Source organism: Notolepis coatsorum (assembly GCF_963971535.1).
Source record: "Notolepis coatsorum genome assembly, chromosome: 1".
NCBI classification, from domain to species: domain Eukaryota; kingdom Metazoa; phylum Chordata; class Actinopteri; order Aulopiformes; family Paralepididae; genus Notolepis; species Notolepis coatsorum.
The window spans coordinates 134,743,462-134,762,156 of NC_140165.1; the positions used below are offsets into that span (position 1 = coordinate 134,743,462).

The following is an 18,695-nucleotide window of genomic DNA, read 5'->3' on the forward strand; positions in this document are numbered from 1 at the left end:
GTACAGTGAAATAGATTTAACAAATAAAAAGGTTTTTATTACATTTATTATACATGCAAGGCATGACAAACTGAAAAAAAAAAGTAACATTTGGGTCTCCCGGTCCCTCCACTCTGCACTGCAGTAAACAGAGAATACACTGTATCCAATCAGGAGAGAGAACTCTACACTGAAATAAAAAAAAAATATCTGAATAAGAACATTCAGACCTAAGCAACAACAGGAACTAAAGAGGAGTCTGAAGCAGGTGCAACAGGAACTAAATAGTCTGAAGAAGGTGCAACAGGAACTAAAGAGGAGTCAAGCAGGTGCAACAGGAACTAAATAGTCTGAAGCAGGTGCAACAGGAACTATATAGTCTGAAGCAGGTGCAACAGGAACTAAAGAGGAGTCAAGCAGGTGCAACAGGAACTATATAGTCTGAAGCAGGTGCAACAGGAACTATATAGTCTGAAGCAGGTGCAACAGGAACTAAAGAGGAGTCTGAAGCAGGTGCAACAGGAACTAAAGAGGAGTCTGAAGCAGGTGCAACAGGAACTAAAGAGGAGTCTGAAGCAGGTGCAACAGGAACTAAAGAGGAGTCTGAAGCAGGTGCAACAGGAACTAAAGAGGAGTCTGAAGCAGGTGCAACAGGAACTAAAGAGGAGTCTGAAGCAGGTGCAACAGGAACTAAAGAGGAGTCTGAAGCAGGTGCAACAGGAACTCTCTCCCATTCGCTCCTTCTCCTGTGTCTAGTTCAGGATGCTGTTATCTACTGAGCTTTGTCATCTTGTTCTGTACAGTGAAATAGATTTAACAAATAAAAAGGTTTTTATTACATTTATTATACATGCAAGGCATGACAAACTGAAAAAAAAGTAACATTTGGGTCTCCCGGTCCCTCCACTCTGCACTGCAGTAAACAGAGAATACACTGTATCCAATCCAAGGAGAGAGAACTCTACACTGAAATAAAAAAATATATCTGAATAAGAACATTCAGACCTAAGCAACAACAGGAACTAAAGAGGAGTCTGAAGCAGGTGCAACAGGAACTAAATAGTCTGAAGAAGGTGCAACAGGAACTAAAGAGGAGTCAAGCAGGTGCAACAGGAACTAAATAGTCTGAAGCAGGTGCAACAGGAACTATATAGTCTGAAGCAGGTGCAACAGGAACTAAAGAGGAGTCAAGCAGGTGCAACAGGAACTATATAGTCTGAAGCAGGTGCAACAGGAACTATATAGTCTGAAGCAGGTGCAACAGGAACTAAAGAGGAGTCTGAAGCAGGTGCAACAGGAACTAAAGAGGAGTCTGAAGCAGGTGCAACAGGAACTAAAGAGGAGTCTGAAGCAGGTGCAACAGGAACTAAAGAGGAGTCTGAAGCAGGTGCAACAGGAACTAAAGAGGAGTCTGAAGCAGGTGCAACAGGAACTAAAGAGGAGTCTGAAGCAGGTGCAACAGGAACTAAAGAGGAGTCTGAAGCAGGTGCAACAGGAACTAAAGAGGAGTCTGAAGCAGGTGCAACAGGAACTAAAGAGGAGTCAAGCAGGTGCAACAGGAACTATATAGTCTGAAGCAGGTGCAACAGGAACTAAAGAGGAGTCTGTGCAACTCAGTGTGTCAGTTCTGCCCCTTGAGCCTTCAGGAACTTCAGGAAGTCCATCAGAGAACAAGTGTGCGCCCCCCGACACTCCCTCACGGCCCGGGACACCTGGCCTAGGTGCTCCCCTCTGCCCATCTCCACCACCGCCTCTGCGTCCTCCACCAGCCTCACTGCCCTCTGGTCCGCCCAGCCCGAGGTCATCGCCTGGAGGGAGTGAGTCTTCAGGGCCCTGACGATCTTGCAGCTCAGGCCGTGAGCTCTCTCGGTAGGGTCCATCGAGCGGCCGATCAAAGCCCTCTCCCGCTGGTAGGTGACGATGACGAGGTTTAGCAGGAGGGAGCAGCCTTCGAGGAAGGGCAGGTCCCCGACCTCCGAGTCGGCAGCTTCCAGGGCCGAGTCGCCGGCCTGCGCGCTGCGGAGGAGCAGCTTCCTCTGGGCCGCTGTGAGCTGCAGGTCCAGCACCGTCGTGCGCCCGTCTCTCAACGTCTGCCGGAGTAGGACTGAACCTGGGGACAGAGGGAGACACGATCATGTAACGCATGCCTTATACCCAATAGCATTGGGACCTCTGCACTTTCCCAAAAGGCAAGTAGCTTTGGTTGTTATTTCTGGTGGTGGACCCTAAAATAAAGTTTACAATCTTGATTAAAACCACGTAAACCAACAGACCACCACATTGTTGTTGGGACATTCAGACATCACCATGAAGAACCTCCTTCTCTACCTAGGTTGTACAAGGTACAGTTATAGTATGCATACGTGCGTAACACCGCAATTTAGTAGGGCTTTGGGTGAAACGTCAGTTATTACTGATTGGAAATAGCAACACTGCATGGATATTTCGAATGTCAAAGTGTCAATCTTTTTTAGGGAGCCTTTAAGAGACAATTTACTTTTTTGTTTTGGTTATATTGATAACATCCTTTTGACGTACATGTAGTGAGTCCTTAAAATACAGACTTGGAAAACAGAAATTCTGAACACAAATATTCATGACCACATCCCCCCCAGCTATAGGTGCTGCTGATGTGTTTTGTGGGGGGGGAAAGAATATAATAATAATAATAATAAATAAAAGATGACCAATGACATTGTACCAATTAAAAAGCTTGGGTCTTTCCATCCATTGAAAACATTTTAATATTTGATAACATACTGTAGACTGCAGGACCCCACTGTAGCCTGTTTTGGAAGAAAGTGCAGCCTACATCATGTTCTAAAGTGCAGCCTACATCATGTTCTAAAGTGCAGCCTACAGCATGTTCTAAAGTGCACCCTACAGCATGTTCTAAAGTGCAGCCTACATCATGTTCTAAAGTGCAGCCTACATCATGTTCTAAAGTGCAGCCTACAGCATGTTCTAAAGTGCAGCCTACATCATGTTCTAAAGTGCAGCCTACAGCATGTTCCAAAGTGCAGCCTACATCATGTTCTAAAGTGCAGCCTACATAGTGTTCTAAAGTGCAGCCTACATCATGTTCTAAAGTGCAGCCTACAGCATGTTCTAAAGTGCACCCTACAGCATGTTCTAAAGTGCAGCCTACATCATGTTCTAAAGTGCAGCCTACATCATGTTCTAAAGTGCAGCCTACAGCATGTTCTAAAGTGCAGCCTACATCATGTTCTAAAGTGCAGCCTACATCATGTTCTAAAGTGCAGCCTACATCATGTTCTAAAGTGCAGCCTACAGCATGTTCTAAAGTGCAGCCTACAGCATGTTCTAAAGTGCAGCCTACAGCATGTTCTAAAGTGCAGCCTACAGCATGTTCTAAAGTGCAGCCTACATCATGTTCTAAAGCGCAGCCTACAGCATGTTCTAAAGTGCAGCCTACAGCATGTTCTAAAGTGCAGCCTACATCATGTTCTAAAGTGCAGCCTACAGCATGTTCTAAAGTGCAGCCTACAGCATGTTCTAAAGTGCAGCCTACATCGTGTTCTAAAGTGCAGCCTACAGCATGTTCTAAAGTGCAGCCTACATCATGTTCTAAAGTGCAGCCTACAGCATGTTCTAAAGTGCAGCCTACATCATGTTCTAAAGTGCAGCCTACAGCATGTTCTAAAGTGCAGCCTACAGCATGTTCTAAAGTGCAGCCTACAGCATGTTCTAAAGTGCAGCCTACATCATGTTCTAAAGTGCAGCCTACAGCATGTTCTAAAGTGCAGCCTACATCATGTTCTAAAGTGCAGCCTACAGCATGTTCTAAAGTGCAGCCTACATCATGTTCTAAAGTGCAACCTACAGCATGTTCTAAAGTGCAGCCTACAGCATGTTCTAAAGTGCAGCCTACATCATGTTCTAAAGTGCAGCCTACATCATGTTCTAAAGTGCAGCCTACAGCATGTTCTAAAGTGCAGCCTACAGCATGTTCTAAAGTGCAGCCTACAGCATGTTCTAAAGTGCAGCCTACAGCATGTTCTAAAGTGCAGCCTACATCATGTTCTAAAGTGCAGCCTACAGCATGTTCTAAAGTGCAGCCTACAGCATGTTCTAAAGTGCAGCCTACAGCATGTTCTAAAGTGCAGCCTACATCATGTCCTAAAGTGCAGCCTACATCATGTTCTAAAGTGCAGCCTACAGCATGTCCTAAAGTGCAGCCTACAGCATGTTCTAAAGTGCAGCCTACAGCATGTTCTAAAGTGCAGCCTACAGCATGTTCTAAAGTGCAGCCTACAGCATGTTCTAAAGTGCAGCCTACAGCATGTTCTAAAGTGCAGCCTACATCATGTTCTAAAGTGCAGCCTACATCATGTTCTAAAGTGCAGCCTACATCATGTTCTAAAGTGCAGCCTACATCATGTTCTAAAGTGCAGCCTACATCATGTTCTAAAGTGCAGCCTACAGCATGTTCTAAAGTGCAGCCTACAGCATGTTCTAAAGTGCAGCCTACATCATGTTCTAAAGTGCAGCCTACATCATGTTCTAAAGTGCAGCCTACAGCATGTTCTAAAGTGCAGCCTACATCATGTTCTAAAGTGCAGCCTACATCATGTTCTAAAGTGCAGCCTACATCATGTTCTAAAGTGCAGCCTACATCATGTTCTAAAGTGCAGCCTACAGCATGTTCTAAAGTGCAGCCTACATCATGTTCTAAAGTGCAGCCTACAGCATGTTCTAAAGTGCAGCCTACAGCATGTTCTAAAGTGCAGCCTACAGCATGTTCTAAAGTGCAGCCTACAGCGTGTTCTAAAGTGCAGCCTACAGCATGTTCTAAAGTGCAGCCTACATCATGTTCTAAAGTGCAGCCTACAGCATGTTCTAAAGTGCAGCCTACATCATGTTCTAAAGTGCAGCCTACATCATGTTCTAAAGTGCAGCCTACAGCATGTTCTAAAGTGCAGCCTACATCATGTTCTAAAGTGCAGCCTACAGCATGTTCTAAAGTGCAGCCTACAGCGTGTTCTAAAGTGCAGCCTACAGCATGTTCTAAAGTGCAGCCTACATCATGTTCTAAAGTGCAGCCTACAGCATGTTCTAAAGTGCAGCCTACATCATGTTCTAAAGTGCAGCCTACAGCATGTCCTAAAGTGCAGCCTACATCATGTCCTAAAGTGCAGCCTACATCATGTTCTAAAGTGCAGCCTACAGCATGTTCTAAAGTGCAGCCTACAGCATGTTCTAAAGTGCAGCCTACATCATGTTCTAAAGTGCAGCCTACAGCATGTTCTAAAGTGCAGCCTACATCATGTTCTAAAGTGCAGCCTACATCATGTTCTAAAGTGCAGCCTACATCATGTTCTAAAACAGAAGAGATCAGCGATAGTGTTCCGAATGGTAGATTTTGGCCCAATATGAGGAGGTTAATGAGTGTAATGCATGCAGACAGCTGAAACATCAGTGATAATATCATGACACACACCATGCTGACAAGCAGCCAAGCTAGGCAGCAACATTATCAAATAAGGCAGAAGAGACACTGCACGGGTCAGTGGCAGGACACGGTCGGTAACAGATATAAATAGTGCACGCACGCGCACACGCATGCACTCACAGGGAGGCGAGGGGAGTGGAAATGAACAGCTGTTTCCCCCAGCGGGCTCCGGTGCCAGCCAGGGCGTTTAGCTCACTTCAGCGCTAACTTCAGTTGACACCTTGTTTTAACTGTGTGACTGGCGGGTCACATCGTGTTTGTGTAAAATAAGGGACAGAGAGTTAGTGACCTGATAGAGGCTCTGCTTTACTGTTGGCCCTGTGCTGTAATGCTGCGAGGCTCTGCTTTACTGTTAGCCCTGTGCTGTAATGCTGCGAGGCTCTGCTTTACTGTTAGCCCTGTGCTGTAATGCTGCGAGGCTCTGCTTTACTGTTAGCTCTGTGCTGTAATGCTGCGAGGCTCTGCTTTACTGTTAGCCCTGTGCTGTAATGCTGCGAGGCTCTGCTTTACTGTTAGCCCTGTGCTGTAATGCTGCGAGGCTCTGCTTTACTGTTAGCCCTGTGCTGTAATGCTGCGAGGCTCTGCTTTACTGTTAGCCCTGTGCTGTAATGCTGCGAGGCTCTGCTTTACTGTTAGCCCTGTGCTGTAATGCTGCGAGGCTCTGCTTTACTGTTAGCCCTGTGCTGTAATCAAGGCCAGATTAAGACTTCAGAGGCCCCTGGGCCAGATTCTTGTGGAGGCCCCCCCACACACACATACACGTGCACGCACGCACAGTGGCGTTTTTATATGTCACTTTAAAAAATATATAGAATATTTAGAAGTGGTGGGCTCTGAGGGCCAAGCTAAAAGGACTTTGATCACCCCTGCCCACTTTGACAACCTAGGATGGCTTAGAGTAGACGACAGAGTACAGCAACTTGCAATGGGCCTGGTCTACAAGATACACTACACGACCAAGGTACCCATGTACATGTCAAAATACTTCCCAAAGGTCAGTGAATACCACGATCACAACACCAGAGGGAGCTCCACAAATCATGTTAAACCCAGATTCGGCTCAAACAAGGGACTAAACACGTTTCGCAATTATGCCACATCAATGTGGAACGCCCTACCCAAAGCTGTAAAGGAATGTGAATCACTACCCACTTTCAAAAACACTCAAAGAACACCTACGGGAGACTGCAATTCGAAACTGGCCCCTGTAAATGTCCTAACACAACCCCCTCCAATGTACAGTAAATGACCAAGTATGGTTTTGTCAATGTACAGTTTTGCTTGTACAGTTGTACAGTGTCCTCCACCCACCCCTCCCACCCACGAGCCACCTCCAATGTACAGTCCCCCCCACCCCCCCAACCCCACCCCACCTACCCAACCTCCTCCAATGTACAGTTTCTACGACAAATGTATATACTCTCTTTTCTGGACTCTTTTCCTATCACAAACAGTACTGTATTTGCAAATCTGGTATGTCATAAATGTATAGATGTAGCACTACTGTCTATCTGTATGTCATGTATGTCATATATGTTATGATGAATTGAAAATGGGGGACCCTGATGTAAACAAGACGAAAGCATTCTCTGGTCTGCATCCCCTTAACAATTATTGAGCTGTACTGTACTGTACCAATTCTACAATCTGTTAATAAAGTTTTCAATCAATCAATCAAGAAGAGAAAAGAAACACATCATGTTTAGATGGGGGGATGGCGCCATCCTCAGGAAGAAAAAAAACATGCACACGAATATAATATTAGAATAGTAAGCTTACTTTTACGTGAATGTCAATTTAAATTATAATTAGGGAAGGGAGGGGGTTGAAATGTGTTTTTGTCCTGTGTTACTGTCTGTGAATGAATGAATTAATGAAAATTGTATTTAACAGATTGCAGAATGGGTACAAATAATACAGTACGGCTCAATACACACAATTGTTAAGGGGATGCAGACCAGAGAAAGACGTTTGTCTTGTTTACACATCAGGGTCCCCCATTTTCAATTCATAGTGACATGTAAGGAAGCTCCTGAAGGAAGTAGGGATCAGAGGACAGGCCCAACGGAAGGCAATCAAAGAACTTGCCACTGCAGCAGAACGGAGCAGTCACTGGTTGTGGCTGAAACGTAGAGACGCATCATGGGCTGCTAAATGAACACGTGGTGCCACCGTGCGACACACACCCAGGCCTGATCAGCCTGTGGTGGGCCAACCTCGGCAGAGGGTGTATTGTGATAAATGGCCGAAACACCCAATGAGGTCGGGGAACACAACTGAAGATGTGTCGTACTGGTGGCACCACGTGATCATTGCCAAATTCCACCCCACTCCAACCTCATTCAATTGTTGTGCTGAATATTTAGGGATCTTTAACAACTAGTCCTATTAAGAATCCTGTATGACATGCACAACATATATGACATCATGACATTTATGGCATAGGGACATACATGACATACAGGTATATAGTACTGTTACATTTGTGACATATATGATATGCAAATATACAGTACTGTTACCCATAGATCCTGACAGAGAGTATATACATATGATGGGGAGGGGACTGTACATTAGGAGGGGGTGGGTGGGTGGGAGAGAAATATACATACGGTGGGGAGAGAATATATACATTACATACGGTGGGGAGGGGACTGTCTATTAGGTGGGGGTGGGGCTGTATGTATGTATGTATGTATGTATGTATGTATGTATGTATGTATGTATGTATGTATGTATGTATGTATGTATGTATGTATAAAAGAAAAAAAATACAATATAAATATTGACTGACGTTTCTTAGGCGACTCTTTCGAAGTTGGTTAAGGTTAGAGTATGGAATCAGGGCTGGTGTTCTATCGCCGTGCTCTAAGACAAACTCTAACCTTAACCAACTTCGAAAGAGTGCCTAAGCTTAACCGGTGAAAGAAAGAGGCGTCACACGATTGGCGCTACCAGAAACGTCAGTGGCCAATCAGAGCGCAGAACGCGAACGCGGAACTGGAAATCCGTTGGTAAAAGTATTCAGGCGTCGGGGCTGGGATGTGGAGATGCAAGTTTTGACTTTTTATTGCTGTTTTTACCTAAAACGGAAAACCTCAAACTCTTATGAAGAGGAGAAAAAATACTCAAGATTAGCTGATGAAATATGTTTTCATTTCGAAATAAAAGTAAAAAAAAAAATAAACAAATATTTGGGGCCTCTAGTGACGAGGGGCCTCCAAAAAAAATAAAAGTAAAAAAAGAAATTATATTAATTTGGGGCCTCTAGTGACGAGGGGCCTCCAAAAGGCCTCGAGTGACGAGGGGCCTCCAAAAAACTAAAAAATTAAAGTTAAAAAAATAATAATACTAATTTGGGGCCTCATGTGACGAGGGGCCTCCAAAAGGCCTCTAGTGACGAGGGGCCTTCAAAAAAATAAAAAATACAAAAAATGTTGGGGCATCTAGTGACGAGGGGCCTCAAAAAAACATTTTTTTTAATTTACTGTTAGCCCTGTGCTGTAATGCTGCGAGGCTCTGCTTTACTGTTTTCTTTCTCTGAAATGTAATTGAGTAAAAGTGCAAGTATAAAAACCTAATAATACTTGAGTAAAGTACAAATCCCCCAAAACAGTACTTGAGTAATTGTACTTCGTTACAATATTTAAGTACTTTGCACCCCTGGACATGGCCTTGGGTAAACTGCTGCACTTAATGGAGACGGGAAGTGGATTATAACGGGGAAACCCCAGGACATATGAAACTCAAGCACGTTATTTGCGATGAGCTGCGACCATTTTGGCTTTAGGAAGCCGCCCCTTCCTCCCCTTTCATGCTGCCTTGCTATGAGATTCAACCATAGCATGTAATGTTTATGCACACGTCTATAAAATTACTTTCTTGTGAAATGGTGAATGACAAAGTGTCATTTAAATGTTTTTTATTTGTTTGATTTTAACACGTTTCCCAAACCGGTATTCAACATACTTAAAAAATATATATATTTAAAGGACATTTTTGGGATGCATCAATTACATAATGTTTTGTTTATTCGTTTATTATATGGATCCCGATTAGTCTACACACCCATGGGTGAAAGACGACTCTTCCTGGTTATGTTTGTATCTCATATAACAGCAATGTTAATATATTGATACGCAATGGCCTTGTTTCATCTTTCTCTGTAATGTAATGCAATAGATCGTATCATTCCTGCTGCCACAGTATACAGTCAGCAGAGATGGTGCATTTCCTGTTCCATTCAAGGCAATGTATACACTTCTGTCATGTCCCCCCCCCCCCCCCCACAGCGGTAGATGTTGTGCATTAGCCAGAGCTCATGTTTTAGCCATTTCAGCTGGTCTAACATCACAGGTTGGATGTGCCATCTCAGAGCTTAGTGCCACACAGCACGTGTCAAAGTATCATAAGTAATATAATATTATGCCAAAGGCAAAAGCATGGACGTGAAAGAGGCTACTAAACCAACCCACCAGGCTAAGCTGCAGCCTAGCTGAAAACCGTCCGGTCGTGGATGTGTGAAAGGGGTGTAAAATGCAGAGCCTAGTAAGGCCCGGGACAGATGGGGAGCGGATGTGGAAATTCCAGGTGTGAGAAGTGTCACAGCAGAGCAGACACACCGAGCACAACGTTTTCCAATCCATTCCACGGGTTATACAAGTCAATCTCCCCTCAGTAGATTTCTATTAAATCCTTGGAGCTCAGCTCCATGTGCGGCCGCCCGGTATGAACAGCCGTTACCCGTGACGTGAAGCGGTTACTGTTCAGCATCTGTTCCGCAGCGGCGTCTCCTGCAGCGTGTTTCAGCCGTTGGACTATCTGCGTAACGAATACTCTGTAGAATACTATTTATTTTATAGTATTTAACTACAATTAAAAGGAGCTGTAAGTGGTATTTATTTGTTAGAATAAGTGGTCTACATGTTAAATTAATAGCTCTACAGTCATAGAGTACAGTCTGACAGCCTTCACTGATATAGTGTTTGGTGAGTAACATGGGTCTCCCAGTCCCTCCACTCTGCAGTAAACAGAGAATACACTTTATCCAATCAGGAGAGAGAACTCCACACTGAAAAACGGTCTGACACAAATAAGAAACATAAACTAGTTTTAACCTCTTAACGTTTTGAGGACGATTTTCCCACCGGCGTGACATGCCACTTTTGCGACATCTAGCGACTCGGTGTGCATATTTTTTAATACAATATATCGAATTAAAGCCCTATTTGTTGCCGTCGATTGCCGTTTCAGGCGTCAAATTCCATTCAGTGGTTCTCGAGTTACATGCCGATATGCGAGGTGTGCGCCAAAATACACAGCAGAGCTATTTTTTTTTTTATTACCATCCCCGACTCGAGGCTCTAGCTCCGTCAATCATTTGTCGATCTCGAAAATTGTTGGACAGGGTTGTAACTAAGTTGTTACAACTTGCAACCAATGAGTGTGGCTTTCCAATGATACCTCATATGGGGATGAGCAAATCAGGGATCTAGGTGAAAAGTCACAAGCGAAAACAGGAAGAGAAAAAAACGCAGAATGAATTGAAGTCTATGAGAATCTGAAACCTGGAGAGCTTTTGATTTTTTTTCACAGTTTTTCAAAATCGCTCCTAATCACTCATTGTCAGGCTCCTATTTTTTTTTTTTATTTGGACATGTACTACATAAGACTTCAGACTATGGACCCAGGGTGTTTTCCAGCTCATACCAATTTTCTTGGATAAGACTCACTTCTTCAACCATTATCTGAATTAAAAAAAAAAAAAAAAAAAAAAAAATCTAACCCTAACTAACCATACTGTCATGCACTTGTCCTAATAAACTAACCTACACTGTAGCACTCAACACTTTGATGAACATTGTTACTCAGCTGATAGAGTTGTGCTCTTCCTGATGGCTTGTCGTACAGAACTTGTAAGTCGCTTTGGATAAAAGCGTCAGCTAAATGACTAAATGTAAATGTAAATGTAAATGTACTACAGAAAAACTCAAGTTCAGACCTATGTTACTCTATTTCATTGCACTAAAAGTGAATTTTCTTTATTGTATCAGAAACTTCAGAATGTTATCTTTCAAAAGAGACCAGGCTCATGCATATGCTATAAGTATACAGATCAGCTTTGCAAAAAAAGTATGCAGTCCTCAAGTTCAAGTTTAATAATGGCCACTTTTCTGGGCTCCAGTTAAGAGGTTAAGCAAATATGTAAATATTCTGCCAGTGCAGTAAGTAAATCTGTCTTGGCAAGATTACTTTAAAAATAAAAATATCTGAGCTGGGGGACCGGGAGACCCATGTTACTGACCAAACACTATACATCAGTGATGGCCGTCAGAATGTAGAGCTATTTAATACTTATTTGAAGAAGAAAATACAACTTACAGCACCTTTAATGGTAACCAATTCTACTGAAAGAGAAGAATGACATGACTAATGTCAACACTTCCATATCGTATATAATACCAGGACGGGTTAGTGGCCAGTGTTTACCATACGTCCGATTTCATCCGGCGACCTTTTCACTTTCAGCTGTTCTACTCCACATCATGACAACTGAATAGAAAATCCATGTTTCCTCCCTTGAAACAAGGCTAGTTGTAACGGTGACATTTTCTGTCTCCGTCTCTACTCTCATTTCTTTACGCTTCCGTTCGGCAGTGTCAGGCTGCAGGCCCACACACACGTCAGGCTGCAGGACACTTAGCTAGTATCCCAGATGGGATAACAGGACGAATACTAAAGTCCTGTGCAAATCAGCTGGCCCCAGTATTTACATCCATATTCAATCTATCCCTGGCTGAGTCCGTGGCCCCTGCCTGCTTCAAAATGTCCACTATAATCCCTGTACCAAAAAACTCTACAGACCGGTGGCACTCACCTCTGTGGTCATGAAATGCTTTGAGAGGCTGGTCAAGGACCACATCTGTGCCGCTCTCCCTAGGAACATGGACCCACTGCAGTTCGCATATAGGACAAACAGGTCCACTGACGATGCGGTCTCCCAAGTACTACACAACACACTCTCTCACCTTGACAGTCAGAAGGGGGGCTATGTGAGATTGCTGTTCATTGACTATAGTTCAGCTTTCAACACCATAGTCCCCCACCAGACTGGTTGACAAGCTGATCGATCTGGGTCTGAGCTCCGCCATGAGCGCCTGGATCCTGGACTTTTTTTTTTTTGGTCTTTTTTCCCCCTCCATTTTCCTCCGATTTTTCTCCCATCCCAATGTTAGTCGTATGCCAATTCCCAGTCCCTTCCTGGTCGCTGCGCACTTACCCCCCACAGTCAGATCATCTGGGAGAGTGGAGGCTACCACGTGCTTCCTCCGACACACGTCCAGCCAATCACCGCTTCTTTTCACCTGGCAGCGCGGATTCTCATCGAGAGGGCGTAGCGTGTGGGAGGACCACACTATCCCCCTCAAGTCCCATCCGCGCTTAGCAGGCGCCCCGACCGAACTGTAGGAGTCGCTGTTTACAACGACCCGGACCCACCCCGCCAGCTTCTCCCACCCTCTAATACAGCCAATTGTATTAGTGCAGACGGCCAGCCAAGCTGGTGACAACCCCGGAGCTGTGAGCTGGATTCGAACAGGCGAATCCAGCCCACAGCTCCGGGGTTGGTGACGAACGCAATCTCCGCTCGGCCACCTAACCGCCTGTGGATCCTGGACTTTCTAAGTGACAGGCCCCAGGCAGTCAGGGTGGGGGGTCATACCTCCAGCAAAATCACCCTGAGTATCGGGTCCCCCCAGGGCTGCGTTCTGAGCCCCCTGCTGTATTCACTGTACACACATGACTGTGTGGCCAGGTTCAGCTCCAACTCCATAGTGAAGTTTGCGGACGACACGGTGGTGGTGGGGCTGATCTCTAACAATGACGAGAAGGCCTATCGGGAGGAGGTTGACGAACTGGCACGCTGGTGCCGGGATAACAGCCTACTCCTGAACATTGGTAAAACCAAAGAGCTGATCGTGGATTTTAGGAGAATACAGCAGGGGACACACACGCCACTGTGGATAAACAGGGCTATCGTGGACAGGGTGAGCAGTTTCAAGTACCTGGGAGTCCACATCACAGAGGACCTGGCATGGTCAACACACATAGATTCTGTGGTGAAAAAGGCGAAACAGCGCCTCTATCACCTGAGACAGCTAAGGAAGTTCAGAGTATCGAGGAAGATACTCCACTCCTTCTATTCCGGGGCTGTAGAGAGCATTCTGACTGGAAACACACTGCCTGGTTTGGAAACAGCACGGCACAGGACAGGAAGGCACTCCAGAGAGTGGTGCGCTCAGCAGAGCGTACTACGGGTATTGCACTACCACCCCTGCAGGACTTATATAACAGGAGGTGCAAATCCAGAGCCTGCAGAATAATGAAAGGCCCCTCACCACGCCAACAACAGCCTGTTCAAGCTACTGCGGTCAGGCAAGCGCCTATGTACACACGCTGCGAGAACAGAGAGGCTCCGGCTCAGCTTCTTCCCCCAGGCCATCAGAACACTGAACACTGAACTCTCCACTCACAAGTACACATGAGCACCCACAGACACACACTCATGCGGTAACCGCTAAAACAATCACTTTAAACAAAATGTCACTTTAAATAATGGAAAAATCACTTTAAAGGAAGGAGGTATTGTATAGTATAGTTTAGATACATTAGGTCAGGAGTTAAAATTGTATAGTAGTGTACATAGGAACCAGTTTCTCAGGAACTTAGCATGTCTTTTTCTATCATGCATATCTTGTGTCTTACCTATTTTCTTTTTTTCTATGCCTATTTTTATTATTGTATTTTGCACAATCAATGCGGGCATGACCACCCGCATTTCACTGTATGCCCTGGTATGTATGTGACAAATAAACCTCTTGATTCTTGATTCTTAGCTGGAGCAGAGTCAAATGCAGGCCCATTGTTTTCTTTCAGACGGTCCCATTTATATGGCAAACTGCTCTTGATGACACTTAACTGTTCGACCCCCGGCAATGCTGCTGCCACGTGTGCGCTAGTTTATGGCAGCCTGGCGGGACCGACGTCAAGGCTCGACGTTAAGGCACGGCACTCGCCTGCTTCTATTTTGACGGTGGATTTTCTTTGAGGCTGGAGGAAACGCGACGTTCAAGATTGTTGTGCATGTCACCATTGAGATATAATTTTTTTTATTCTAATTCTAGAGGAATTCACTCATTCAATAGTAAGTTGTTTACAATTTGGAGCTGCTGTGGGACAAGTTTGTCAGCATTCACTAAAGCAACATTCACCTCCCATTGTGGTGAAATAAACACAACAGCTCTCTTTGGCATATTGTGTCAAATTGATATGCAGAAAAATGTTCGCACCCAATGGGTAAAATTACCTTCATGTCGCACCCACAGTACAAAAGAGAGGACCTTGTAAACTCTGAAGTGTATCTATCTCTCTCTCTCTCTCTCCGTCTAAATAGCGGGGTGTGCAGCTTCGGAGAGAAGAGGGAGCTCTCACCTAGAAGGCACAAGGTCAGCGCTCATCTACCTTTTAGCGCTTCAAGCTCCAGTGGCAAAAACTCAATCTGCATAAATTGTCCCGTTAATCTACATAAACTTTTACATAAGCGAGGGAAATTAACAATGCAAGGGTCAGGCGACAGGGCGGCAGTCAAGGACGGAAGAGCACAGATCTGATCAAATCTGCCTCTAGAGAAAGACACTGGGATGGAGAGAGAGAGAGAGAGAGAGAGAGAGAGAGAGAGAGAGAGAGAGAGAGAGAGAGAGAGAGAGACATGAGAGAGATGGTGGAATGGCATGTGTGAGAGAGGGGTGAAGTTGTTCACAGCAGGTCGTAATCACCTGGCACTCCATAACGAGGTGTCCTTGGCTATTAGTCGTATTGAGAAGGAGTGCTTGTAATGTGCAAGGCCAGCCATGGTGTGACATGATTTTTTATTTTTATTTTTTTACACAGAAGTTGAATGGCTTGAAAGGGCCTTTGCTCTTGTACTGTATCACGGTCATTTAATTCAGTTCACTTAAGAGAGCCATTTATTAACATGGTGGGTTATGTAGACAGAAGTCAGCTTAAAGGGACAGTTCGGATTTTTGGACATTAAGTGGTATGATAGTTTCGTTTTAAAGTGATAACACTTTCGGGGCCATTCATGTATATATATACGTTATTGGATCGTTTTCCCTTTTTTTAGATTTTAATATCCTATTCAATGTCAGGGACCTGTATGTTGCCGTTAAAAGGCATACTGGGGGATGGGGAGCTCCAGTAGCTCACCGCATATCTCGGCGCTATTTCTGCGTCGGGGATAAACCGTGCTGCGTCACGGATCTGGTGGACTCCGAGTTCGATTCCCGGACCCGCCGTCATTTGCCAGAATGTCTTCCCCTGCTCTATATCCCGTTTCACCCTGTATCTGTCGGTCATGCTTGACCAGAAAAGCGATAAACGCTAAAAAAAAAAAAAAAAAAAAGGCATACTGGGACCCCGAAGGTTCAGTACCGGCCAGATCCTGCTAGTAGGCACTAGGCAGTTCGAGAGTGCAGTAAACCCTGTTCCAGACCGGGTGCTACCTTTAAACCGCTCCGGGCGCTCTTTTCTAGTAATGGGAAACCTAGGGCTTCACTCGATCGCATTGAATCGTTTTCGGGACCCCCGATCCATATGTTGTGGTGGGTTATGTCGTGGACCAGATGGGCATAGGATGGACCAGATGGCGATCAAATAATTGGAATATTCTTTTTGGAATACCACCGACCACAGGTAAGGACAATCTGATGTCAATTTCAGCTTGATCGTGCATGGTTTTCATACCCATCCCCCTGATCGGCATGTGTTGTGGTAATAACGAATGCCGTTATTGGCAATCAATTAATCAGAAACGACCCCCCCCCCCCCCCCCCCCCCCCCCTCATGCATTCATGATGAAACATAATACCTATCATATGCATTTGATTTGAAGATAATAGCGTGTCCAGGGACAAAACGCCAATGGTTTTAGTAGAATTCACGTTGCGCCCTATAGCCAGCCTCCCAGGAATTAGCGCGGATCATTCAGAAATTATACTCATATTCACCACGGGCTAACGCGTGAATGTATTCATGAAAAAAATTATTCTTTTTTGCATCTTGAACGGAAGATAGCTACTGTCAAATGACCATGGTATTGTATCCATAGCAAATATAAAATATAGATTTAGCTCTACAAACAACGTGACGCACAGTGAAACTATGTAATGAAAACCTGGCTGTGCTATAGCTAGATGGGGAAATCGAATGGCCCCGAATGTGTTAATCTATTACGCCATAACACACTGGCAAAACTGTTATCCATCCACAACACAAAACCACATGCTTTCGGAGCGCTATGATGTGTTGGAACTAGCCCTAGTGTGACATGAATCAAGCGTATTTAACACATCCGGGGCCATCCACGTATATATACGTGATTGGGAGCCAACGCTTGACGGCCAATGGGTGCGCACCGCGCTCCAGGACCCATTTTATTCTTGCATGAGGAAGGATAATAACGATAATCTAGCGTTGATTTCAGGATGATTAGATAATCAGGCGAAAAATGACAACGTGTTTAGTGGATTCCACTAAAACGCTATTATCGCGTCTTTTCCTGGGATTACGAAGAATCACCCAAACTATACTCATATTCAAAACGGTATAAAACGGAAATGTACGGATGAAAAAACAATCTGTTTTGTGCATGTTGACTGGAAGCAACTCACTGACAATCTACAGTGTTATTAGACCCATAGCTATAATATAAGATATATTTTAAGCACTCACAAGTGAACAAAGCGCCCCATTGACTTACAGCTCTGGCGTTCTATACAGAAAGTAAACAGCGACCCCTGGCCGTGAATGTGTTAATGCGCCAGGCCTGCGGTTTTGTGTTGTGGATGGTTAAAACCTTTGCCAGCGTGTCATGGTGTGGACAGACACTTTTTTGTTTTGTTGCATCAACTAAATTACGAGCAAGTATTTCATACCACTTAATGTCGCTTGATGTATACTTTGTGTGATGTTGTCATGGTAATGAACCCTGTCGGATGGGCGGTCGGTGCATCATACTTAAAAACAACCACTGGAATGTTAATCCAAACGATAGCTGCCATGGTAACAGATCAACTTTCTGAGTGCCAGGCAGGTAAGCTGAGATAATTGAAATAAAAACACAAGAAAATCGGAACCAGGCCTATTCAAAGACGTTTCATTCAGCATGCGTTACGTATTCCTCCGTGCAGACTGTGTACATGGTCTTTAAACACAGCAGAGGAAGGAAAAGGACATTATTTGTACTTTGGCAGTTTGCGTGCGTCTCTCGCTCTCAAATACACGTTCTACCATAATTTACTAAACACACGTGCGTAACAACACGCATCCTCCCACCTGGGACAATGGGTACATAAAAGGGCTTTGCAACATTGTCTGTGTTGTATACAAATTCTAAGAGCACATGTGGTATGCTTGTTGTAGGCCACACACACACACACAGAGATTGAGGATAGCCCTTAGAGTCCAGGGCATGGTGCAGTGATTGAAGTGAGTCCAGGTATTGGCGCAGGGTGTCAGATATGCTGCTGTGGAGATAAATACAACACCTGGGGGATTACATGTGAGCACGAGGTAATTACGCCATCCCGTCTCTGTGTGTACGCGTGAGTGTGTGGTGCATGTATGGTATGTGTGTGTGTACGCACATGTGTGTGTACACACATGTGTATGTAGGGTATGTGTACAGTATATGTTTGTGCGTGCATGTATGGTGTGTGTGTGTGTGTGTGTGTGTGTGTGTGTGTGTGTGTGTGTGTGTGTGTGTGTGTGTGTGTTTGTGACCGACACACACATGGAGCGCACAGCCCTCTGGCCTTTAGAGGGCAGGCGAAGACCAGAAATGTAAAAGCGAGAGTGGAGGAGGGGAGAGGCAGAGTGAAAGAGAGCAGAGAGGGCGGGAGAATTGCCATGCCCCCTCCCCCTATGTCTCCATCTCTCTCTGGTCTGGAGCTGAGGCAGACAAGGAGGCAGTTCCACCACAGTATGCTTCTCTCTCTCTCTCTCTCTCTCTCCATCCCCTCTCTGCCTGAAAGAGAGAGACCGTGTGTGAACTGCAGCCAGGGGCATGGCATCACACGTCCACAGGGAGCAGCTAGCTTGCGACTGAAAACCACAGTAAAACAACAATGCCAACCAACAGAGCACGACACCGGGCGCAACAGAGAGCAGGACGCATCAGACGGAA

At 44.9% G+C, this 18,695-nt stretch overlaps 1 protein-coding gene across 1 annotated transcript in view; it reads right to left on the bottom strand.

Moving 5' to 3' along the window:
* Positions 1-1,391: 1,391 nt before the first annotated feature.
* The window catches only part of slf1 (SMC5-SMC6 complex localization factor 1), a 148,400-nt gene continuing 131,096 nt past the window's right edge, over positions 1,392-18,695 (bottom strand). The window contains exon 18 of the mRNA XM_084329206.1: positions 1,392-2,089. Within this exon, the coding sequence (XP_084185332.1) occupies positions 1,593-2,089 (497 nt within the window). The 3' untranslated portion in view covers positions 1,392-1,592. The remainder of the gene's footprint in view (positions 2,090-18,695) is intronic.